The sequence below is a fragment of the Silurus aristotelis genome (assembly GCF_946808225.1).
Source record: "Silurus aristotelis genome assembly, chromosome: 21".
NCBI classification, from domain to species: domain Eukaryota; kingdom Metazoa; phylum Chordata; class Actinopteri; order Siluriformes; family Siluridae; genus Silurus; species Silurus aristotelis.
Window position 1 is genome coordinate 20,977,700 of NC_139594.1, and position 26,380 is coordinate 21,004,079.

Sequence of the window (26,380 nt, forward strand, 5' to 3'; positions counted from 1 at the left end):
GTTATGTTTAAAGATGCTTACCTGTACAGGGTTAGGGCTTTGTGTAGATGTTGATCTAATCTGTACAAGTTCCTCAGTTGTCTGTTTTAAATGCTCTATTACCAAAGAGAAACAAAACACAGAAATGTTTCATTCCTCAGCGACTTCAAAACTGTTAATCTGTACTAAGAATCTGAAATTGCAATTTTTGTATATTAAACAGAAATAAATAATTAATATAAATCAATGATTCAATTTATGAACAGTTAATAATCACCCACCTGATGATGTACTTGGTAAACCTTTACACCTACAAAGAGAATCAGTGTCAACTACAATTAATGGTTTAAGGTTTTTTTTTTAAGCAGGTGTGTCGTGACCTGAGCATCTTTAACAAACAAGTGTTTATTTCAGATAATGTAGTAAGTAACACCGGTGATGATGTAGTAAGTAACACCGGTGATGATGTAGTAAGTAACACCGGTGATGATGTAGTAAGTAACACCGGTGATGATGTAGTAAGTAACACCGGTGATGATGTAGTAAGTAACACCGGTGATGATGTAGTAAGTAACACCGGTGATGATGTAGTAAATAAATAACACTGATGTAGTAAATAAATAACACTGATGTAGTAAATAAATAACACTGATGTAGTAAATAAATAACACTGATGTAGTAAATAACACTAATCATTACATCAGTTTCAGTGGTTATATAAAACAGATTATTACTCACTTCAGTGTCTGTAGTTTGTAACGTTCATCATCCTTCAGATCAGAGAGACACTTCACTCCTGAGTCTCCTACTTTATTCCCAGTCAGATCCAGTTCTCTCAGGTGTGAGGGGTTTGATCTCAGAGCTGAAGCGAGAGCAGCACAGCCTTCATCTGATACTCCACAACACCACAACCTGCAGATACACAATGACACACACTTCACTCTCTCAGTTTCTACACATTACACATCCTATGTGTGTTTTAAAATGAGTGGTGTGGATGTGTGGATGGATGGAGGGATGTGTGGATGGATGGCTGGATGGATGTGTGGAAGGATGGAAGCAGAAATATAAACAATAGATTGTGTAAATGAGAGAATTCAGATAAATAAACTGAATATTGAAACGGTTTATTCAGTGACCAGAACAAGTCTGTTTCTTTTATGCAGTGTGTGTGTGTGTGTGTGTGTGTGTGTGTGTGTGTGTGTGTGTGTGTGAGAAAGAGAGTGTGTGTGTGAGAGAGCGAGAGCGTGTTGTCTATGGAGTGAGCCCACGTGTACTGTCTCTGTTTCTCCATATTTCACAGAGATTGTGGGTCTCCACCAACTCCCACAGATGCTTACAGGAAGCTACATGAGGTTCTGCATGATTTCTGTCCATATTGTCTGATGTACAATTAAAATCTCCTTCCAAAACTAAAAGCTCTGCAGTTTAAAATAACATTATTGAGTTTGTGTAAAAACGGCATTCTTTCCCCTGCACTGGTGGGAGCGTCCACACAGATAAACACTAAAACCTCATTCTCATAAAAAACATTCACTTTTAAAAGCCTCCTGTTTAAAATTTCTTCTACAGAGTAAGAAACAGGAATAAAATTGTGATTAAAAAGCAGGGAAACACCACCACTAAGTGACGTGTTATGGCTTAAAATCACAAACCCGTCCCACTCCTTCACCAAATAAGCAGCATTACTGCTGTCGCTGTGGGTCTCCTGCACCATAACATCATCAACACGTTTCTGTCTTATAAGCTCAAAAAGTCTCTTTCCATAATCCCTCGCTCCATTAATATTAAGACTCGCAACTTGAAACCCGTTCATTAAAAAATTAAATAAAAGTAAAACAAACAAATGCTAAAAAAAAAAAAAAAAAACACCACACACACTAACAGTCTTCATCAGAATTTTCCCTGTTGACCTTCATTATCAGCTTTTTTAATCTAAAGATTTCCTGATCTGTAAAAGCTCCTTCTCTTCTAAAGTGACAGAGAGAGAGAGAGAGGGGGGGGGGGGGGGGGATGGAGGAGAGAGAGAGAGAGAGAGAGAGAGAGAGAGGGATGGAGGAAGACTTGACTTTTTGGTCTCTTTATTGCTAAAAGTTAAAAAAGATTTAGAAAAGTTGGACCATTTAATTGAATTGTAACTTTAAGTTGCAGAAAGCCGTCATGATCAACATCACAAATACATTCATTTATTCCCCATTTGCACTGAAAAGTTTCCATGTTCCTGAACATCTGCTGATATACGAACTGGATTTTTACTTGTGTTTGTATTAAACCCCTAAAAACAGCATCAATTCAGTTCATTCTTTTCCATTTCACTTCCTTTTCTACACAATCACATGATCATTTCACTTCCCCAAATTAAAAGTTCAGTAGTAGCTGAGTATCTTTCCTGCTCTTTGTAGATTTGGGGCCATAAACAAAGTGTTTACATTTCCATGTGCTGCATCAAGCAGACGCCCGTGTCCAGAGCGACGTCCAGAAGTGCTTTAAGCCTCAATACACTTTACATGCACTTTCCCTGATCTCCCACCACTGACTCATAGATTCAACACATTCAAACCTCTTCTTCTCTTTTTTCCATTCTTTCCAAAAGTGTTTGAAGTTTTCACACAATGTTTTTTTCTGTAAAGTTTATGACTGAAATGCCAGTAGGAACTTCTGTGTTCTTGTTATTAGTGTGCACTCGACTGGGATTAGTTTATGGTCTGAAAGTGGTGTAGGGAGAAGATCAGAGTGTGTGACCGTGTTCCTCATGGTGTGTGTGATATGTAGAACATGTCTAAACCTGCTGCAGAAACCCTGCCTGTGTGGAACTTCACCCACGTGTACTGACGTGTTCGTGGGTTGTTTTCTCTCCATCTGTCTGAGAAGTTCAGGGATTTAGTTCTTCCTCTTGCTGATTTAGCATGTGGTCTCCCCCCAGGAGAATAAAGTCCCTCTACTGGTGTTTTCTTCTCTAACGTTCTCTAACTTAGAGAAAAGCTTCACCCTCTCTGACCCTGTGTTAGGAGCAGAAATATTTACAAACAAAACATTGAAGTGGTTGATTTCAGCTCTCACTATGAGAGTCTACCTGGTTCTACCTCATCCTGTGAGAAGATTTGTGCTTTAACATTAGGTGAGAACAGAAAGACGACTCCAGCACTAATATTAGGATCCATGACTCAAGATTTTTCCTCCTTTCCACCACAAGCCCCAATCCACCTCATTGCCCTCGTCACTATGTGTCTCCTGCAGGAAGATTATACTCAGTTTCTTTAAGCCTTTACTTTCTGAAGTATTTCTCTTTTTTTCTGTCCTTTATCTCATTTACGCTCAGGGATCCCACCTGCAGAATCTCCATGAGAAAGAGAGAGAGATAATAGAGAGCTGATAGAGAGGAAAACAGGAGAGAAAACATGATGACTATGTAGATTTCCTCTTGTTAGTCTCTTTTCCAGGTTGTTCAGTGTGTCTGATTGCTGTTGAGAGTTTTTTAATGTTTCTGCTGTGGTTTGGTTCAGAGTGAACATGTTTTCCCCAGAAGACACAAACCTTTCTAGATGGGGAAAGAAATCTCTTACCTTCAACACCTCCTTTTCCGTTAGTCCAGGGGTGGGCAATTAATTTTTACAAGGGGCCACACCAGAAACCTGAATTGTGTCAGAGGGCCACACCAACGATAACGAACTTAATTCTGCTCAACTTTCTTCCACTGTAAAATGCACTATGATATATTTTGAATAGCTGGTACTAATAAACCGAAGAATAAAACTATGCTGTAAATATTTATATTACAATGAAAAACAACAAACAACTTAAGTTTATAGAAATACAGCAATACAACAAACAATAACTTGTAATGTGATTTGACCTCTTCAGTGAGAATAATCCAGTCTGTTCTGGGCTTGAATACGGGCATTGATATCTGGCTGAATGTCTGAGGTGGCTATGTGAAGGACAGCTGAGAGGTGATCATCAGTGATAGAGGATGTGTTTGGATTTGTTGAACTTCATCACTAAGAATGTCTCTTCACATACATGGGTGGATCCAAAGAGGATTCTAGTCCTCCTCAGGTGTGGCAAGTTCTCCTCTTTGAGGGAGGAGTATCTGGGATATTTGTACGCTGTCGTCCCCTCACATTCACGTGTTCACTCAGGTTTGTTGATGGTGGTGTGGTGGGCCGTCTCTTATCCCAGAGATCCCTCATGTCTGTGTTGCCTTCTGGTTCTCCCTTTTAGTTATGCTGCCATAGCGAGTCTTGCCGGAGTCCAAACTGCACAGTGACTTTAACTCTCATGCAACAATAGGTACACTTAATAATCCATATCCTTCTCTTCCTGTCACCCTCTTCTCTCTCTCTCTCTCTCTCTCTCTCTCTCTCTCTCTCTCTGTCGAGTTAAACATGCTCCTGAGGCTCCAGTGACCACTGTTCCTGCCCCTCTCCCCCCCGTGGATCTTCCCACTTCATCCAGGCCTGCCTGGATTGGATGTCAACAGTCTCCTACACTGATGTCAACAGTCTCCTACACTGACTCAGAAATACACTTCGCTTTTGATCATCATCACTGCACCCCGCAACATTGTATACCCGCCACAAATGGACATTCGGTGTAACCCAGATGAGGATGGGTTCCCTCTTGAGTCTGGTTCCTCTCAAGGTTTCTTCCTTATGCCATCTCGGGGAGTTTTTCCTTGCCACAGTCGCCAGTCGCCACCGGCTTGCTCATCAGGGACAAACTTACTCATAAAGAACATATTCATTTTTAATCACCGCATTATCTGTGTAAAGCTGCTTTGAGACAATGTTCATTGTTAAAAGCGCTATACAAATAAAAATGAATTGAATTGAATTGAGGAGTAAAAGTCCAGCAGTGACACTGATCTGAAGTGCTCTGCCAGAAGTGTGTCAGACTTGCACCTTCACTGGAAAACTTTTTTGCCTTTTCAAAAACGTCCGCTACAGACGGAGTACGCGTGCTCGGATTGATTTTTCTTTTCTGCACCGCATTCTTCTCATATTTAGAATCTGGATGTTTGGATTTCAGGTGATAAATTAAACCCGACGTGGAGTGCAGATACATCCCCTTTTGAAATTTCAGCATTGCAGGTTTTGCAAATCGCTTTCTCTGAAATATTGAAAAAAAGTCCACACCGCAGACATGTTGGCTTTTATCCAGATAACCGTGTTCTGGCAGCGCTTTTTAAATTGTGTTTCGGCCGTGTTGTTTCGGTGATTTAGGTATTTCGGCCAAAAATATTCGGTGGCCGAATTTTCGGTGCATCCACAGGGACGTACAAATGGCCGGATGTGGCCCACAGGCCGTAGTTTACCCAGGTCTGCTTTAGTCTCATCCAAACTCTATTTGTTCGACGGAGTAAAGATCCTTTTCAGACGTGTCGGACCACTGTTCATGTGTGATGCTCTCAAGAGAACGCTGAGATAAATCACTCAGCTGCTCGGTCAGGGCTTCTTCCACCTCACAAGCCTGATCTTCCTCAGCTCCCACAGACACCACCTGATCTCCTTCACTTCCCTTACTGGTCTTTTCACTTTCTTCTTTAACTTTACCATTCACATCACAGACCATCTCACACTCGCATCACAGACCATCTCACACTCGCATCACTGACCATCTCACACTCGCATCACTGACCATCTCACACTCGCATCACTGACCATCCCACACTCGCATCACTGACCATCCCACACTCGCATCACTGACCATCCCACACTCGCATCACTGACCATCCCACACTCGCATCACTGACCATCCCACTCGCATCACTGACCATCCCACACTCGCATCACTGACCATCCCACTCGCATCACTGACCATCCCACTCGCATCACTGACCATCCCACTCGCATCACTGACCATCCCACTCGCATCACTGACCATCCCACTCGCATCACTGACCATCCCACTCGCATCACTGATCAAGAGAGAGAAAAGGAGAAACATGTAAAGTGAGATGTTTGAAATCTGAATGTGGAGTAAAGCTGTAGGTTCTTCAGCTCCAGACAGTATTTTCAGGTGTTCATCTACTGGAAATACAGATTTAATGCTGCAGGTTTAATTGGACTTTTGAGCTGCAATAAAAGTCACAACAGCTCAATTCTACACTGAGGGATTTTTGTAGCTTGTTAGATATTAGATCATCTTCTCTTTCTTCATTATTCTGCCTCGTCACATTCACATTTATATCAACAATTTTGTACATTTATTAGATATTAGAAACTAAAACAATACAAAAGTCAATAAAAAGTCATGATTATAAAAAGATAAAAATTAACACTAATTTAAACTAACAAACAAAAGTAAAAAATAAAACTATAAAGTTCCTCCTCAGAACATTGATGCTGAACCGAAAAGCTCTGCTTCAGTCTCACTATTAGAGAATGTGTTACTGAGGAGCAGGTCATGTGACTCTCAGAGAGATGATCTTACCCCAGTATCTCCAGTTTACAGTGAGGATTCTCCAGTACAGCAGAGAGACACTTCACTCCTGAGTCTCCTACTTTATTCTCAGACAGATCCAGTTCTCTCAGGTGTGAGGGGTTTGATCTCAGAGCTGAAGCGAGAGCAGCACAGCCTTCATCTGATACTCCACACTTATACAACCTGCAGATACACAATGACACACACTTCACTCTCTCAGTTTCTACACATTACACATCCTGTGTGTGTTTTGAAATGAGTGGTGTGGATGGATGAATGGATGGATGGATGAAGGGATGGATGGATGGAAGGATGTGTGGATGGATGGAAGCAAACATATAAACAATATATTGTGTAAAAGAGAATTCAGATAAATAAACTTTTAAACGATTTATTCAGTGACAAGAACAAGTCTGTTTCTTATATGCAGTGTGCGTGAGAGAGAGAGAGAGAGAGAGAGAGAGAGAGAGAGAGAGAGAGAGAGAGAGAGACATGCGGGTACGGAGGCGAAAGCCGAAGTAGCAGCTAATAAAGTTTTATTTAAAAACACAAAACACAAGCAAGGTGGAGCACAACACAAATACCGGCTGCAGAAGGGATAATCCGGTGGTGCGCTCACAGCGTGGCCCGCAACAGTTCAGAGTCAGCAGGAGAATACAAATATCAGAATCCAGGAAAAAAGGAAAGGATAATCCTAGGTGCGTCTGAAAAGAGACGCGGTCCGCCCGAAGAGAGAAAGGGAGAGAAAGGGAGAGAAAGGGAGAGAAAGGGAGAGAAAGGGAGAGAAAGGGAGAGAAAGGATGAGCCTACGCGCGGACCCGGTAAGGACCACCGCCAGCATACATCCACATTGGACCATGTGCAATAAAGGACAGCGAGTGTGTGTGCAGGGAGTGTTCATATAGGCGGTGTGATTAGTGTGTAGATGAGAGTCAGGTGTGTGTGGTTAGTACGATGGCGAGGAGCTCCTTGTGGGCGGGGCGCACGGGAGACGCAGCAGGGTGCTCCCTGACAGTATGTAAAATTAAATAGGACTGAACGCACAGCAGCACCTCTGATCTAAAGATAGGATTGCTGAATATTAGATCTCTCACGCCAAAAGCGCTTACTATAAACGAAATTAGTACCGACCAGGAGTTTAATATAATGTGTTTGACAGAAACGTGGATTAAACTGAATGAATATGTAGCATTAAATGAAGCGAGTCCTCCTGGGTATAGTTACATACACCAACCCCGTCTAAATGGCAGAGGAGGCGGAGTCACAGCTATTTATAATAATAATCTAAGCGTCACACAAAAGACTAAAAACAAATGTACAACATTTGAAGTTCTTTAGACCAGCATAAAATATTCAGTGTCCAAAAGCAGGTCCAGTCAGTCAATTCCACTAATTATTATTTATCGACCCCCAGGGGCCCGACTCTGATTTTCTCAAAGAATTTGCAGATTTCATCACAAATTTAGCTGCTTCTTTACACAAAGAATTAATTATTGGTGAGTTTAATATCGATTTTTTTTATTGAAATGCCCTACCTACATTTTTTTTCTCCTGGGTATAGTTACATACACCAACCCCGTCTAAATGGCAGAGGAGGCGGAGTCACAGCTATTTATAATAATAATCTAAGCGTCACACAAAAGACTAAAAACAAATGTACAACATTTGAAGTTCTTTACACCAGCATAAAATATTCAGTGTCTGAAAGCAGGTCCAGTCAGTCAATTCCACTAATTATTATTTATCGACCCCCAGGGGCCCGACTCTGATTTTCTCATAGAATTTGCAGATTTCATCACAAATTTAGCTGCTTCTTTACACAAAGAATTAATTATTGGTGACTAATATTGATTTTGATAATCAGGAAGACTCCTTAAGAGCAGCTGTTGTGTCCATTCTAGATTCAGTTGGAATGAATCAGAATGTTATAGGACCCACTCATAGTGGTGGACACACTCTCGATTTGTTGTTAACATTTGGATTAAAAACAAAAAACTTAGTCATAATTCCACAGTCTGAAGCTATTTCAGACCATTATCTCATCTCTTTTAAAATCTGCCTCAGTCATTGCATTACTACCTTACCATGTTACTGTGTTAAGCGTACTTTCACGTCAGCTACAGCAGCGTGTTTTATTAACAATCTTCCAGAAATTACGATATTGAATAGATCTCCGTCAGACCCTGCAGAGCTTGATTGGACCTTAATTGAACCTGTTTTAAAAATAATAAACTCTTCCATTAGCACTGGTTATGTACCTAAATCCTGCAAACTGGCAGTTATCCACCCCCTAATTAAGAAACCTGACCTTGACCCATGTCAGCTGTCCAACTACAGTCCAATATCAAATCTCCCCTTTATATCCAATATTTTAGAAAAATTTGTAGCACAGCAGTTCTGCTCACACCTACTTATGGATAACATTTATGAAATGCATAAGTCAGGATTTCGGCCTCATCATAGCACAGAGACGGCGCTAGTTAAGGTGGTAAATGACCTGTTATTGGCCTATGATCAGGGTTTTGTCTCTTTACTTGTTTTGCTCCACCTTAGTGCAGCTTTTCACACCATTGATCACACTATGCTACTTGCTAGATTTGAGAACGTTGTTGGAATAAAGGGAACAGCTCTCTCTTGGCTCAGGTCTTATTTGACTGATCGCTATCAGTTTGTTGATGTAAATGGTGAGTTCTTCACACTCTCTGAGGTAAAGTTTGGTGTTCCTCAAGGATCTGTCTTAGGCCCACTGCTTTTCTCTTTATATATGCTGCCTCTGGGTGAAATAAAACATAAACATGGTATTCGCTTCCATTGCTATGCTAATGATACACAGCTGTATATTTCAGCAAAGCCAGATAAGAGAGATCAGCTTAACAATGTTGAGGAGTGTATAAAGGACATTAGACAGTGGATGCTCGATAACTTTCTTCTGCTAAACTCAGATAAGACGGAAGTACTTTTACTAGGACCACATGCAGCTAGAAGTAAACTTTCTGACCAGTAGCATCTCTGGATGGTGTTTCTGTTTCAGTTTGTACAGCAGTCAAAGACCTCGGTGTGATTATTGACCCGAGTCTTTCCTTTGAGGCTCACGTGAATAATATCACCAGGATCGCCTTCTTTCACCTTAGAAATATTGCTAAAATTAGAAATATGATGTCGTTACAGGATGCAGAAAAACTAGTTCATGCTTTTGTAACATCTAGATTAGACTACTGTAACGCTTTACTGTCTGGGTGTTGGAGTAAGTGCATAAATAAGCTTCAGTTAGTTCAGAATGCAGCAGCAAGAGTCCTCACTAGATCTAGGAAATATGACCACATCACTCCTGTTTTAATCAGTCTACACTGCTCCCAATCAAATCTCGCATTGATTATAAAATTCTACTACTGACGTATAAAGCACATAACGGTCTCGCACCACGGTATCTGAGTGAACTTCTGTACCAGTATGATCCTCCATGCCTACTTAGATCAAAAGGTGCAGGCTATTTGTTGGTTCCTCAAATAACAAAGACTACAGCAGGGGGCAGATCTTTCTCTTATAAAGCCCCACAGTTATGGAACAGCCTTCCAATCAGTGTTCGGGACTCAGACACAGTCTCAGTGTTTAAGTCGAGGTTGGAAACTTATTTATTCAGTCAAGCCTTTGATCAGTAGATTTTTCTCAGGTAAAGGCTCAGATCTGGAGGGAACATGGATATCGAGTGTTTGGTGAACTGGGATATTTGGATGCTGTCATCTCCGCACATTCACACATTCACTCAGGTTTGTTGATGGTGGTGTGGTCGGCCGTCTCTTATCCCAGAGATACCTCATGTCTGTGTTACCTTCTGGTTCTCCCTTTTAGTTATGCTGCCATAGTGAGTCTTGCAGGAGTCCAAACTGCACAGTGACATTAACTTTCATACAACAATAAGGACACTTAATAATCCATATCCTTCTCTTCCTGTCACCCTCTTCTCTCTTTCTCTATCTCTTTCTCTCTCTCTTGGTCGAGTTAAACATGCCCCTGAGGTTCCAGTAGCCACTGTTCCTGCCCCTCTCCCCTCCGTGATCTTCCCACTTCGTCCAGGCCTGCCTCTGGATAGTGTTCTCTTCGATTGGAGGCCACTCTGTGCAACTTGGGACTCATCAACGCCTTGGGTGGTTCCATGAAATTCCGGAGTAAGAACGGGAGCTTTGAGGATGGATTGGACTGTAGTTGATGTCAACAGTCTCCTACACTGACTCAGGAATACAGTTCACTTCTGATCATCATCACTGCACCCCGCAACATTGTATACCTGCTACAAATGGACATTCAGTGTAACCTAGATGAGGATGGGTTCCCTCTCGAGTCTGGTTCCTCTCAAGGTTTCTTCCTTATGCCATCTCGGGGAGTTTTTCCTTCACCACAGTCTCCACCGGCTTGCTCATCAGGGACAAACTTACTTATAATGAACATATTCACTTTTAATCACCACATTATCTGTGTAAAGCTGCTCTGAGACAATGTTCATTGTTAAAAGCGCAATACAAATAAAAATGAATTGAATTGAATTAAGTGTGTGTGTGTGTGTGTGTGTGTGTGTGTGTGTGTGTGTGTGTGTGTGTGTGTAAGCAAAAGTCTTGACTTTTACAAAACTTTATTTTCACAGGTCACATACCATACAATTCAGGGTGACTTAATAAATGAAATAAATAAATAAATAAATATGTATTAAGATGGTTTCATATTTGAGTAAAACATGAGTGGTCAGTTTAGTTCTGGTGTGAAGTTTAGTTCTCCTTCTTCAACAGAGCACAAAGCATTCTCCCAACACCACACACATTTAAACAAACACATCCATCCATATCATTCATACTTCTGTAAAAATTAAATTCAATTAAAACTCTTGATTTTATCAGCCTCTTTAACATTCTTGTTGTTTCACAGTCAGTGTTCTGTGTGATCTGGTTTTTCTGGCTCAGGTATATCGCCATCTTCACTTGACCGAGGATAAAATTAACCAGTTGGCACCTGAACCTCTGTTTCCTAAATAAACATAAAAAGACCTTAAAATGCTCCGTAAAAACACAAACAGTGACTGCAACCTGGAGCAGTGAATAAAAGCATGAAAAAGGACAGTCAGGTGTAACCTCCACTGGAGGTCGGCAGCTCTTTTTGGTAACGGTGGTTTGTACAGTGTCTCCACTCTGTTTTAATATCAGCATTAAAACCCTGAACACTTCTCCATGGGGTGTCTACCCTCCCACTCAGCTTTTTCTTATTCAGAACCTTAACACAGTCTCTGTAGAGCAGCTTCCCCGTCACTGACCCAAAGTCCATCTCCCCTTCACCCCTTCACTCCAGGAGGCGCCTTCACACCTGTCGAGGTCAGGAGCGATGTTCAGCTGGGGAAAGGGTTCATCCTCTGCAGGACCAGCCTCAGTGTGTTGATAGTTCATCAGCTGAACACCCTCCTCTGATGTTAGTGTAGATCTCCAGTGGTGTAGGAGCTAATTGCCAACACGCAGGGACCTCAGTCCCATATGCGCTGCCAGGTCCTCTTCCCCTTCCACAAGTCTGACCCTGTGATGTTCACAAGCTCCTGGATCGTCATGATGCCCGAGGAGACTAAAATTCTGGACAGTGCAGGAACGGTCACACTGGAGATGTCCGCCGTACACCAGAGGCTCCTCCAGCAACCAGTGTAGTGTTCGACAGCCTTTGTTCTGTTTTTTAAAAACGTTCCAGATTTGAAAAAGTCTACGGTAAAACATCAGTAATCCAGAAACGTCCAGCATTTGTCTGTCCATTAAAAACAAGTCTCCGTCCAGCCCCAGTCCTCCACTGGCTACTTCTCTCCATACTAAGTCTCTGGGTCCAGCGAGGAGTCTCTGGATGAACCGGAGGCGGAATGCTGCAGCTCTGCTGGACAGCTGGACCAGCCCGTGCCCCTCTTCCTCTTTCGGCAGATGAAGAACACTTTGAGGAATCCAGTGTAGTTTGTCCCAGAAGAAATCCAGCAGGGCCTGGATGTTCCCCAGCAAGTTCGGTGGAGGATCGACGCAGGCTAGCTTGTGCCAAAGGGACGACACAGCGAGGTTGTTGATGACCAGCGCTCACCCTCTGTAGGACATCTTTGGGACCAACAGTCTCCACCTGTTCAGTCTGCCGTTCATATGCTCTACAGAACTTTCCCAGTTTTTATGTAAAAATTTTTTATTGCTCCCCAAGTATTTAAAACCACCTCTTTTCCATGCTAAGCCTCCTGGCAGTGAAGGTCACCCACCTCCCCACTCCCAACTAAAATGGCTTTGCTTTTACCCCAGTTGACCTTGGCAGAAGATAAAACCTGAAAGCCCTTTAAAATGTCAATTAAAAGCTTTGCATCTTCTTGTGTGTTTATCATGACTACCAAGTCATCTGTGTAAGCTGACAAGCAAATGGGGGCATGAACATGTGGAATAATAAAACCAGAAAGAGAACTCCTTAACTTGTTTAAAAGAGGTTCAATCGCTAGAGAGTACAACATTCCTGAGAGGGAACAGCCCTGCCTGATCCCTCTGTACACTCTAAAAGGAGCACATAAACCTTAACCTTCAATACACTCTCAATTTTACTGTACAGCACCCTGATCATGGCTATGAAACCAGGGTTGAACCCAAAGCTTTCCAGCACCTTCCACAAGTATTCATGCTCAACCCGGTCAAAAGCCTTTTCCTGGTCTAGGAAAATCAGACCAGTCTTTAAACCCAATAGCCTGGAGACGTCCAAAATGTCACGAATTAGGTATACATTGTCAAATATCGACCTGCCAGGCACACAGTACATCTGGTCATGGTGAATGATCTGCTCCATCACCCTCGTCAGTCTCGATGCTAATGCTTTTGACAGCAGCTTGCAGTGCACAATAGCGACACTGGGCGCCAGTTCTAAAAACTAGGTCAGGTCTCCCTTCTTTGGCAGCAGGGTCAAGACGGCTCTCCTGCAGCTTGACAGGAGCTGACCACCTTTTACCTGGCCATGGACTCTGTGAGCTTAGGCAGATCTTTAAGGAAGCTCTCTTCCACCTCCTGTGCCCCTGACCTCTCGCTGCTATACAGCTTCGAATCGAAGCCGACCAGAGAGGGGAAGAATTGAAGTACAAATACTTCATTACTGTACTTAAGTAGATTTTTTTGGTATCAGTACTTTACTCCACTATTTATATATTTTTAACTTTTTACTTTCCCTCATTAAATTTTTACACAAATATCTGTACTTTTTACTTCTTACATTTTCAAAAATGGCTCGTTACTTTAGTTTTAATCCATTAATTTGGTGAAATGTCAATATGTTTTATTTTTACTGCACGCCGTTTTCAGCCGAACAACCAATTTCCTGTCATTGTGTGTCTTTTTCATTCCACTGGTGAAAGAAGTAACTCTAATATGGATGAGACGGAGGGAGTCAGTGATGTAAACATGACTCCCATCTTTTCTCTGTTTGTGTTCTATATGTGGATGTTCAGCCTGGACACATTCATTAGGTTACAAATTTTTTTTGTTTTGTATAAAAGAATATTATATTATATTATATATATATATATATATATATATATATATATATTTGGCTGTCAAAATTCAAATGCAAATTCTTTTAAACGGCACTAAGTTTTATTAACGCTATCAATTCAGCGCACATTTCTGTTTCACCATTTTTATAAAAAAATATAAATAAATAACTAAATGTAAAAGAATTAAAACGTTCAGCAAAACATACATTTATTCACAACGTCCTTTCTTTACTTAAATATAAAATAAATAATTAAACTTCACCCCATAATATTTGTAATCAGTAAAACGGTTTTATTTCTGCACCAAGTCTCAAATCAAACACCAAATCTGCCATGATTCACACAATTAACCCTCTGGGTGATGTTTTGTGGGTTTTTCCCTCATAATGGTGAAACAAACTTAAATTGCTGTCTTTATTGATCGTACAGATAAAAACAATACATCATTCAAATCTGTAAAGTGTCTAATTTTATTTGTATTTACTTCTAATAACAACAACAAAACGCTGTGTTTTTGTAAAATAAAGTAAACCGACAGGGGGCGCTCTCTGCCATGTCATCTCTCTTCACAAACACAAATTATACAACCTGAATCTCAGTGAATATTTACTTTACAGACATACATATATGTGTAGAAAACTCGACATGTCTTTTACATAAACCACATTCACATCGAATACAAATATTCTCTGATTCTGTAATCGCTATGATTTATACCATAAACCCATAAAACCATTACAGACCAGAAATCAGTATGATTATGATAAAAGCTTCTTGACTTGAAGAGGTGCAGTTTCTCCAGTATCACCTCATTAACTGTCCGTGTGGAAACATAGAAAAGGTTCCGTTTGGTGTCCTGATGATTTACGTCATTTAAACCATCATTATTACTTTAAAATATTTACAATAATTTTTTGTCTTCATGCTCTATGTTGCATCCATATTTCTCCATGTCCATGTTGCTTAAAGTATTAAAAACAGGAACTATTAATATATGGTACATTTAGAACAGATAGAAATTTGCGATTATTCATTCATTCATTCATTCATCCATATTCTCCCGCTTATCCGTAATTCGGGTCGCGGGGGCAGCAGTCTAAGCAGGCCCCCACCTTCGACTGCTGCCCAATCCTCACAGCACCGTCCCTTACGGTCCCTCCTGCAGGTGGTGAGCCCACGGGAAGAAATGTGCGATTAATTTGTGATTAAATATTTAATTAGATTAACAGCCCTAATATTAATATGATGTGAGGTTCAGTTACCAGCGTGACACTAAAACAGGTAGAAGTAATAACTACTTTTTACTGAAGTACATGTCTGAGCCAAAACTTCTTCACTCTCAATTGAGTAAAAAAGTATAATCAGTACTTCAACTTTTCCCCGAGTATTTTAAAACATAAGTACAGTGGAACCTGGTTATGTCGCTGGCCTAGGGGACACCAAAAAGCGTCGAGATAAACGATGATCGAGATGAACGAAAGCCAATATGGGGGCAATATATTAATGTGCTTGAAATTTCTTTATATACATGATGTGTGTTATTAAATGAGAATGTGCATGCACGTGTTTTTTTTTTTTTTTTTTACACAACAGCGTTGCCGCGATTTGTTTGATGAAGGTATGCTATAAAAATGTACATACATGTTTGTTAACAACAAAAGGCATATGTGCACCAACTAACAGCAGAGATTTACCAGTATACAATACAAACCACCATCGATTCTCCATACAAATCTTTATTATATTCTCCAACATTGCAAACACAAGATCGCTCACAAAATCACACAAAACGTGCGGGGTGTAGTTCGTTTTTGTCTCACTACCGTATTTTTGCGTATATAAGACGCACCCTGGGTGAGGGGTATGTAAAACTTTCTATAAGACGCGTCTTATATACGCGAAAATACGGTAGTGAGATGGTGACATGGCAAAAGCCGGCGATTGGTCATGGGGCTCGAGATAACCGACGTTAAGTGGCAAATTAGCCCCCCCTTGTGGTCGAGATATTAGGGTTCGGCGACATAAAAGAATCTACATAACCATGAGAAAATGCTAAGACAAAGAGAGAATTTGGCGGTTCCACTTCAAATAGGGTTGGCGAGTTAACCGAGGTTGAGATAAGTGGGTTTGACTGTATCTGCACTTCTACTTAAGTAAACGATGTGTCTACTTTTGCCACCTCTGAAGCTGACAGTCTGCTGCCGAATCTCAGAAGGCTCTAAAACGAGATCCCCTGATTCTGTTCGCACAGCATGCATGAATCTTTTCTGTCCATACTTCTGCTCTAAACTGAAAAAGAACCTTGAAGGAGCATCCATCTCAGTGACGCTTCTAAAGTGTGAGCGGACCAGCGCCCCCTGTACTGCAGTGTCCAACAGGTCGTTCATTTTGGCCTTTTTGCTTTTGAGGGCTTCAATATGCCCTCGATATCCTGTGGCCTCCAACCACTGGAGCTCCACTGTCTCTATCTCCAGAGCTTTCAGAGATCTGGCAATGTCTCTTGTGACATTGAGAGTGTACTGTTGACAGAAAATGTTAATTTGTGCCTTTGTCACATCTCACCACTGCTGTAGGGAGTTAAAAGCCCTTTTTCACGTTTAAAAGAATTCCATAAAAAAATAAAAGACTCTCTAAAATTAGCATCTTCTAAAAGTGTGGTGTTAAAATGCCAGTAGCTGCTCTTAGGTTTAACAATATTTTACTGATGGTGCACTGAACCATACAGTGGTCTGAGATGCCTACTGGATAAATTAAAATTTTGGAAAATAAGTCAGTTGATGCTTAAAACAATAAAATCGATCTAATCTTGCCAGGGAGAGCGTGTTGTCTATGGAGTGGGCCCACGTGTACTGTCTCTATTTTTTATTAAAATTTCTCCATATATCACAGAGATCGTGGGTCTCCACCAACTCCCACAGATGCTTACGGGAAGCTACATGAGGTTCTGTATGATTCCTGTTCATATTGTCTGATGTACAATTAAAATCTCCTCCCAAAACTAAAAGCTCTGCAGTTTAAAATAACATTGTTGAGTTTGTGTAAAAACGTCATTCTTTCCCCTGCACTGGTGGGAGCGTCCACACAGATAAACACTAAAACCTCATTCTCATAAAAAACATTCACTTTTAAAAGCCTCCTGTTTAAAATTTCTTCTACAGAGTAAGAAACAGGAATAAAATTGTGATTAAAAAGCAGGGAAACACCACCACTAAGTGACGTGTTATGGCTTAAAATGACAAACCCGTCCCACTCCTTCACCAAATAAGCAGCATTACTGCTGTCGCTGTGGGTCTCCTGCACCATAACATCATCAACACGTTTCTGTCTTATAAGCTCAAAAAGTCTCTTTCCATAATCCCTCGCTCCGTTAATATTAAGACTCGCAACTTGAAACCCGTTCATTAAAAAATTAAATAAAAGTAAAACAAACAAATGCTAAAAGAACTAAAAATAACACACCACACACACTATCAGTCTTCATCAGAGTTTTCCCTGTTGACCTTCATTATCAGCTTTTTTAATCTAAAGATTTCCTGATCTGTAAAAGCTCCTTCTCTTCTAAAGTGCTTTATATCATTAACAAACTGTTTGCGGTACGGGAAAAACTCATCGACTAAAACATTCTTTTGCCACTTGGTGGTTAGTAAAAACTCTTTTATATATACTCTATATAATACACTGTGTGCACAATTATTAGGCAAGTGATTATTTTGACCATATAAGATAAGATAAGGTAAGATAAGATAAGATATACCTTTATTCGTCCCACAGTGGGGAAATTTCTTTTGTTACAGCAGCAAAGGAAAGAAATAAAAAATGAATGCAAATATATATAAAGAATATACACATACTATAATATACAGTAGATACACAGTACACGTATTGCAGGTAATTATTGCACATATTATAGAATTTGCCCATGTAATTATTGCACATATTGTATATTTTTTGCACAGGTAATTATTGCACATATTGAAAAAAAAAAAATTTTGTAACGCTCCTTTAGACACTTAGGGTGTAACAGTCTGTCACTGAAGGAGCTGCTCAACGATGTGACGGTTACATACAGGGGGTGAGAGGCATTCTGCAGCAATGATGATAGTTTTGCTACCATCCTCCTTTCTCCCACCTCCTGTACAGTGTCTAGGGGAATCCCCAGGACTGAGCTGGCCTTCCTGATCAGCTTGTCTAGTCTCTTCCTGTCTGCAGTAGAGATGCTGCTGCCTCAGCAGACCACTCAATAAAAGATAGCTGAGGCCACCACAGAGTCAAAAAAAGGTCTTTAGTAGCTCTCCTTGCACTCCAAAAGACCTTAATCTCCTCAGCAGAAAGCGTCTGCAATGCCCTTTCTTGTAAATTGCCTCAGTGTTGTCTGTCCAGTCCAGTTTGTTGTTTAGGTGAACACCCAGGTATTTGTAAGAGTCCACTCTCACAATGTCCTTTCCCTGAATGTTCACTGGTGATGAAGTGTGTTTGTGCCTACGGAAATCCACTACTAGTTCTTTGGTTTTCCCCACGTTTATCTGAAGGCAGCTCCGTTGGCACCAGTCCACAAAGTTCTGAATAAGTCCTCTGTACTCCCTGTCATCATCATCCGTGATCAGACCGACGATGGCAGAGTCATCAGAGAACGTCTGTAGGTGACAGGTTTCTGAGCTGAACATAAAGTCTGCAGTGTAGACGGTGAAGAGAAACGGGGTTAGAACCGTTCCCTGCAGGGCTCCAGTGTTGCAGACAATCATGTCAGACTCACAGTCACGAGTCCTCACATACAGTGGTCGGTCTGTGAGGTAGTCCAGTATCCAGGCAGACAGATGATGGTCTGTACACCATCAGATCATGTACACCATCTTATCCCTCAGGAGCACAGGTTGGATGGTGTTAAAAGCACTAGAGAAGTCAAAAAACATGTCTCTCACAGTGCTCCCAGCCTTTTCCAGGTGTGAAGTAGCCCGATTTAGGAGGAAGATGATTGCGTCTTCCACTCCAATGCCAGGTTGGTAGGCAAACTGAAGTGGATCCATTGATGGGCTCACCAGAGGTCGGAGATGAGTGAGCACCAGCCTCTCCAATGTTTTCATCAGATGCGAGGTCAGTGCTACTGGTCGATAGTCTCCAAAGTCTTTTGGCCGTGACGTCTTTGGAACAGGCACCACGCAGGATGTTTTCCATAGCTGTGGCACCTTCCCCAACTTCAGGCTCAGGTCAAACATGTACAGCAATATGCCGCACAGCTGGGCTGCACATGTCTTAAGTAGCCTGGAGCTGATGCCGTCTGGGCCTGCAGCCTTCCTCGCTTTGATCCTTTTGAGCTCCATTCTCACCTGGGCTTCTGTAAGGGGTAGTGTGTATTGGATGGAGTGTTGACTGGAGGGAATCGGCAGGGGGGGTGAGTTAGGTGTGTTGTGTAATGTCTGAGCTGATAGCTGTGCAGAGAGAGGTGGGGCTGGAGCTGCTTGCTGTGGAGGCAGAGAGGGGGGATTGCAGCAGGGGGGACTGGATGGGGGCAGGGGAGGGTAGCTGATCGAATCTGTTAAAGAATAGATTGAGATCATTCACCCACTGCTGGTCACCCTCAGCCTGAAAACTGGACTCCTTATGACCCGTGATGGTTTTGAGCCCCTTCCACACACCGCTGACATTGTTCTGCTGCAGCTGATCCTCCATCTTCCTCTTGTAGCAAGCTTTTCCTTCCCTGATCTTCTTTCTCAGTTCTCTCGGGACAGTTTTTAGCTCTACTTTGTTTCCTGATTTAAACACCCTCTTCTTCTCTTTAAGAAGAGTCTTTATTTGTTTATTTGTTTAAGGAGAGTTTGTTGTTGGGAAAACACCGTACAGTCAATGTTAATGTAGTCCGTAATACAGTTAATGTAGTCCGTAATACAGTCTGTTAAATTGTCAATATCCTCCCCATGTGGACTGCACAATTCCTCCCACATAGTTGTTTCAAAACAGTCTTTCAGAGCCTCACTGGTCTCATCAGACCATGTCATCACTGTGCGGGAGGTAGCTGGTTGCCTGCATACAAGGGGTTTGTACACAGGTAGGAGATGAACCAGGTTGTGATCCGATCTTCCCAAGGGGGGGAGGGCTGCTGATGTATAAGCCTCCTTTGTGTTTGCATAAAATAAATCCAGTGTTTTATTGTCTCTGGTGAGGCATGAAACATACTGAGTGAATGTGGGCAGAGTTGAGGATAGAGGGGCATGATTAAAATCTCCAGAGATAATGAGAAGTGCATGTGGGCTCTGTGTTAACAGTCTGTTAACAACAGAATGCAGGACATTGCATGCCGAATCACCATCAGCAGAGGGGGGAATATACGCAGCTAACACGATAACATGCGAGAATTCCCTGGGCAGATAGTATGGCCTCATGCTAGCGGCTAAAAGCTCAATGTCCTTACAGCAGATCTGCTCTTTAATAGTGATGTGTCCAGTTTTACACCATCTATTATTCACAAACACTGCCAGTCCTCCTTTCTTACCGCTCTCCATCGTTCTGTCCACGCGCAGTAAATAAAATCCATCCAGAGCCACGGTCGTCTCCGGTGTTAGCTTGGTTAGCCATGACTCCGTGAACAGCATGATGCTACATTCCCGGAATTCCCTCTGATGCCGGGTAAGAGCCGCTAGCTCGTCCATCTTGTTGGGTAAAGATCTTACATTTCCCATGACGATGGACGGGAGAGTTGGTCTGTAGCGTCTCCTTTTATTCCGACACATAGCTCCAGCACGGTTCCCCCGTCTTCTCCTTCTTAGCTCGCGGGGAATATCCGGTTTATCTTCTAGTAGCATCGGCGTGTTGCGGAATGCTAACAGCTGATCCCTGGTGTAAACAATAGGACCGTGGCTGTGAACAGAGTTTCCAGACGCGACTGTGAACAAAGTCCAAAGAACCAGGAAAAGTAGAGCAAACTCTGTGACTTTGTTAATGTCCATTGTGCAGTTTGCAATTTTCACGCGTACACACAAAAAGAAAAAAACACAAAGTGCCGGAACACTATAAAATAAATACAAAAAGCACAAACTTAACGGGAGCTGCTGCAACAGGCTGCCACTTGGGCGGCGCCAGATGTAGAATCAATATTTTATCCATAATTTCCAAGTCCAAGCTGTAAAAAGGTGAATGCTTATTGGATTTAATGCATATCAGGTGATGTGTATTTGGGTAATAAGGGAGGGTGTGGCCTAAGGAGATCAACACCCTATATCAAGGTGTGCATAATTATTAGGCAGATTCTTCTCCTCAGGAAAAATGGGCCCAAACAGAGATTTAACTCACTCTGAAAAGTAAAAAATTTTAAAAAAGTCTTTCATGGGGATGCAGCACTCTTGAAACCCGACCACCTCTGAACAAGACACTTAAGTTGAAACATCAAGAATGGGCCAAGAAATATCTGAAGACAGATTTTTCGAAGGTTTTGTGGACTGATGAGATGAGAGTGACTCTTGACGGACCACATGGATGGGCCCGTGGTGGATCAGTAACAGACACAGAGCTCCACGTCGACTCAGACGCCAGAAAGGTGGAGGTGGGGTACTGGTATGGGCAGGTATTATTAAAGATGAGCTAGTTGGACCTTTTCTGGTTGAAAATGGACTCAAAATCAACTCTCAGACCTGCTGGCAATTTTTAGAAGACACTTTCTTCAAGCAGTGGTACAGGAAAAAAGTCTGCATCTTTCAAGAAGACTTTGATTTTTATGCAAGACAACGCTTCATCACATGCATCAAAGTTCTCCACTGCGTGGCCAGTAAAGGCCTTAAAGATGAAAAACTATTGACATGGCCCCCTTTTTCACCTGACTTAAACCTTATTGAGAACTTTTGGGCCCTTCTTAAGCAGGAACTCAATTCACATTCAATTTACATTAAAGGTAAACAGTACACCTCTCTGAACAGTGTCTGGGAGGCCGTGGTTGCGGCTGCACACAAAGTTGATTCTGACCAGATCAAGAAACTGACTGACTCCATGAATGAAAGGCTTGTGACTGTTCTGGAAAAGAAGGGTGGCTTTATTGGTCACTGAGGTTTTCTTTTTGAAATTTCAGAAATATTTATTTGTAAATTTTGAGCTTGTTTATTATTCTCACTTTAACAGGTGAAAATAAACAAGTGAGATGGGAAAATCTTTGTTTTTCATTTAGTTGCGTAATAATTCTGCACACTAATAGTTGCCTAATAATCAGAGATGTATAGTAACGAAGTAGAGCTACTTCACTACTGTACTTAAGTACTAAAAGGCCGTATCTGTACTCTACAGGAGTATTGTTTTTTTCTCCTACTTCCACTTTTACTTCAGTACATATTTTTAATGACTTTAATACTTTTACTTCGATAGATTTTTTATGTTCTGCATCGTTACTCGTTGCAATTATAAAAATGAATCAATCCAAACCCACATTATTGTCAGGAATCCACCTGCCACGCCCCCTTTGGCGGCTGTTATTGCCTCCGCTTTCTCTAAAGCTCCGGGCTTCAATCATTAAACACACCTGAGACTCAATCACTCACTAATCACCCGCTCCTACACAAACCCCTCGTTCACTCACTAATCACCCGCTCCTACACAAACCCCTCGTTCACTCACTAATCACCCGCTCCTACACAAACCCCTCGTTCACTCACTAATCACCCGCTCCTACACAAACCCCTCGTTCACTCACTAATCACCCGCTCCTACACAAACCCCTCGTTCACTCACTAATCACCCGCTCCTACACAAACCCCTCGTTCACTCACTAATCACCCGCTCCTACACAAACCCCTCGTTCACTCACTAATCACCCGCTCCTACACAAACCCCTCGTTCACTCACTAATCACCCGCTCCTACACAAACCCCTCGTTCACTCACTAATCACCCGCTCCTACACAAACCCCTCGTTCACTCCCTAATCACCCGCTCCTACACAAACCCCATCGTTCACTCCCTAATCACCCGCTCCTACACAAACCCCTCGTTCACTCCCTAATCACCCGCTCCTACACAAACCCCTCGTTCACTCCCTAATCACCCGCTCCTACACAAACCCCATCGTTCACTCCCTAATCACCCGCTCCTACACAAACCCCTCGTTCACTCACTAATCACCCGCTCCTACACAAACCCCTCGTTCACTCACTAATCACCCGCTCCTACACAAACCCCTCGTTCACTCCCTAATCACCCGCTCCTACACAAACCCCTCGTTCACTCCCTAATCACCCGCTCCTACACAAACCCCTCGTTCACTCCCTAATCACCCGCTCCTACACAAACCCCTCGTTCACTCACTAATCACCCGCTCCTACACAAACCCCTCGTTCACTCACTAATCACCCGCTCCTACACAAACCCCTCGTTCACTCACTAATCACCCGCTCCTACACAAACCCCTCGTTCACTCACTAATCACCCGCTCCTACACAAACCCCTCGTTCACTCACTAATCACCCGCTCCTACACAAACCCCTCGTTCACTCACTAATCACCGGCTCCTACACAAACCCCTCGTTCACTCACTAATCACCCGCTCCTACACAAACCCCTCGTTCACTCACTAATCACCCGCTCCTACACAAACCCCTCGTTCACTCCCTAATCACCCGCTCCTACACAAACCCCTCGTTCACTCCCTAATCACCCGCTCCTACACAAACCCCATCGTTCACTCACTAATCACCCGCTCCTACACAAACCCCTCGTTCACTCACTAATCACCCGCTCCTACACAAACCCCTCGTTCACTCACTAATCACCCGCTCCTACACAAACCCCTCGTTCACTCACTAATCACCCGCTCCTACACAAACCTCTCGTTCACTCACTAATCACCCGCTCCTACACAAACCCCTCGTTCACTCCCTAATCACCCGCTCCTACACAAACCCCTCGTTCACTCCCTAATCACCCGCTCCTACACAAACCCCATCGTTCACTCCCTAATCACCCGCTCCTACACAAACCCCTCGTTCACTCACTAATCACCCGCTCCTACACAAACCCATCGTTCACTCACTAATCACCCGCTCCTACACAAACCCCTCGTTCACTCACTAATCACCCGCTCCTACACAAACCCCTCGTTCACTCACTAATCACCCGCTCCTACACAAACCCCTCGTTCACTCACTAATCACCCGCTCCTACACAAACCCCTCGTTCACTCCCTAATCACCCGCTCCTACACAAACCCCTCGTTCACTCCCTAATCACCCGCTCCTACACAAACCCCATCGTTCACTCCCTAATCACCCGCTCCTACACAAACCCCTCGTTCACTCACTAATCACCCGCTCCTACACAAACCCATCGTTCACTCACTAATCACCCGCTCCTACACAAACCCCTCGTTCACTCACTAATCACCCGCTCCTACACAAACCCCTCGTTCACTCACTAATCACCCGCTCCTACACAAACCCCTCGTTCACTCACTAATCACCCGCTCCTACACAAACCCCTCGTTCACTCCCTAATCACCCGCTCCTACACAAACCCCTCGTTCACTCCCTAATCACCCGCTCCTACACAAACCCCTCGTTCACTCACTAATCACCCGCTCCTACACAAACCCCATCGTTCACTCACTAATCACCCGCTCCTACACAAACCCCTCGTTCACTCACTAATCACCCGCTCCTACACAAACCCCTCGTTCACTCACTAATCACCCGCTCCTACACAAACCCCTCGTTCACTCCCTAATCACCCGCTCCTACACAAACCCCTCGTTCACTCACTAATCACCCGCTCCTACACAAACCCCATCGTTCACTCACTAATCACCCGCTCCTACATAAACCCCTCGTTCACTCATACTCCTGGTCCGTTATTGTACGTATGTGTAGGTTCATGTCGGTCTGTTTCATCGCAGGCATGTATTTCGCTTCATACCTTTTCGTCTCGGACTCCTCACTCTCTCCACGGCCCGGATTACCCCGATCCTCCCGGCACTGTTTTGGATCTATGTTCATGAGTTTAGCACAACGTTTCACCCGTGTCTGCTCGGGATTACCTATTCACGAACTGCCTTTCACCGGTTCAGGACAATCTGGGAAGGGGAAAACTTGTTCTGTTTGTTTACAAAAAGTTAAGCTCTGTGTTTTTAGGTATTTTAATCACTTTTGTTTTTACATAAGAAATACTTGAATGTGGCCTACTGGCCTTTCAGATCTTTTAGTTGCCCTAAGAAGTTGAGGATTAAAAGAAAATGTGCAAGTTCCAAAAAATGACTGCTTGATGCACACTAGTTTAAGAAGGGAATCAGCTGTGGAGAAAAAAGGCACAGTTTAGGTTTTCTTTTCATAACGTTGTTTCAAACCTGTTTGACACAAAAGATATATTTAAAATAAACAAAACAATATGATGTCTTTTGACTGCTTTCTTCAATAACTACATAACACAATACTTGTACTTTTACTTTCAGTATTTGAGTAGTACATTTTAAAATAAATTACTTGCAATACTTAAGTACAAAAAATGTTGAATACTTTAGTACTTCCACTTAAGTATGGTGTTTAAAGACACTTCAACTTCTACTCAAGTCACTTTTTTGATAGAGCACTTGTACTTTTACTCAAGTCTGAGTCTCTCGTACTTTATACATCTCTGCTAATAATGGTGTACATGTAGATATTCTCTTAAGAAAGCCAAAACTTCACTTTTACTACTTAAATGTTCAGGGTTTGTTAACATTTTGGATTAACCAAGAGAACTGTAGATGTACAATATCAAAATTAATTCTCAAAAATACAACTTGCCTAATAATTGTGCACACAGTGAACGTTGAATGGTTTCTCCTGAGAGTGTAGATTAAAAACTAAATCAGACATTGTGTCTTCACTGTCTGATTCAGGTTCCTCCACCTCCATGTCTTTCTTCACCTGCTTCTTCCCCTGTCCCCGACCTCGCTTCTTCCTTTTAGTTGACACCTTAAACTGGGGCTCGTCGTCCATCTCCACGTCTCCCCGTCCCCTTGCACTGGTGTAGTGACTGGTGTCTCCTGGCGACAGCTCTGCACCCCCGTGTCTGCCTCTGCCAGCGCAGGCAGCTCCAGCACTGCTCCAGAGTCCATTGTGACTTTTTCGGTTTCACAAGGCCTCTCCAGGCCCAGTTAAGCTGAGTAGGGCTTTTCTGGGCCCGGTTTACCCGAGCAGAGCTTCTCCTGGTTCGGTATGGCCGAGAAGAGCTTCTCTGGGGTGGTTATGTTGTTAGTGGAGCTCTGGTCTACAGGTTGAGCTTGGGGCTCACGCTCCCTAGGCGCTGGTGTAGCAGCAGTTACGGGGCTTTCAGCAGCAGGCCGAGCTGGCTTTCGGGACCGGCGGCACAAGATGCCCTAACTGACCACATTTAAAACATTTTATTTCTGAATCGGTGGAGACAAAGATGTTTTAGTCAAACCCATCAACTCGAAACTTGAAGACCACATTTAATTCCTCAACACCCTCATTCAGAACCATAAACACCATCT

General features: G+C 42.6%; 1 protein-coding gene and 1 long non-coding RNA gene across 2 annotated transcripts in view; one reads left to right on the forward strand and one right to left on the reverse strand.

The window, feature by feature from the left end:
* Window positions 1-26,380, reverse strand: part of LOC310716350 (uncharacterized protein) — a 185,513-nt gene that overhangs the window by 146,996 nt on the left and 12,137 nt on the right. Inside the window, 2 exon segments of the mRNA XM_083523476.1 lie at window positions 718-891; window positions 6,412-6,585. Coding sequence (XP_083379602.1) covers window positions 718-891; window positions 6,412-6,585 — 348 coding nt within the window.
* LOC310716578 lies at window positions 8,843-10,945 on the forward strand. The gene is made up of 2 exons (XR_014530633.1): window positions 8,843-8,921; window positions 10,252-10,945. It is a non-coding gene; the product is annotated as an uncharacterized lncRNA (long non-coding RNA).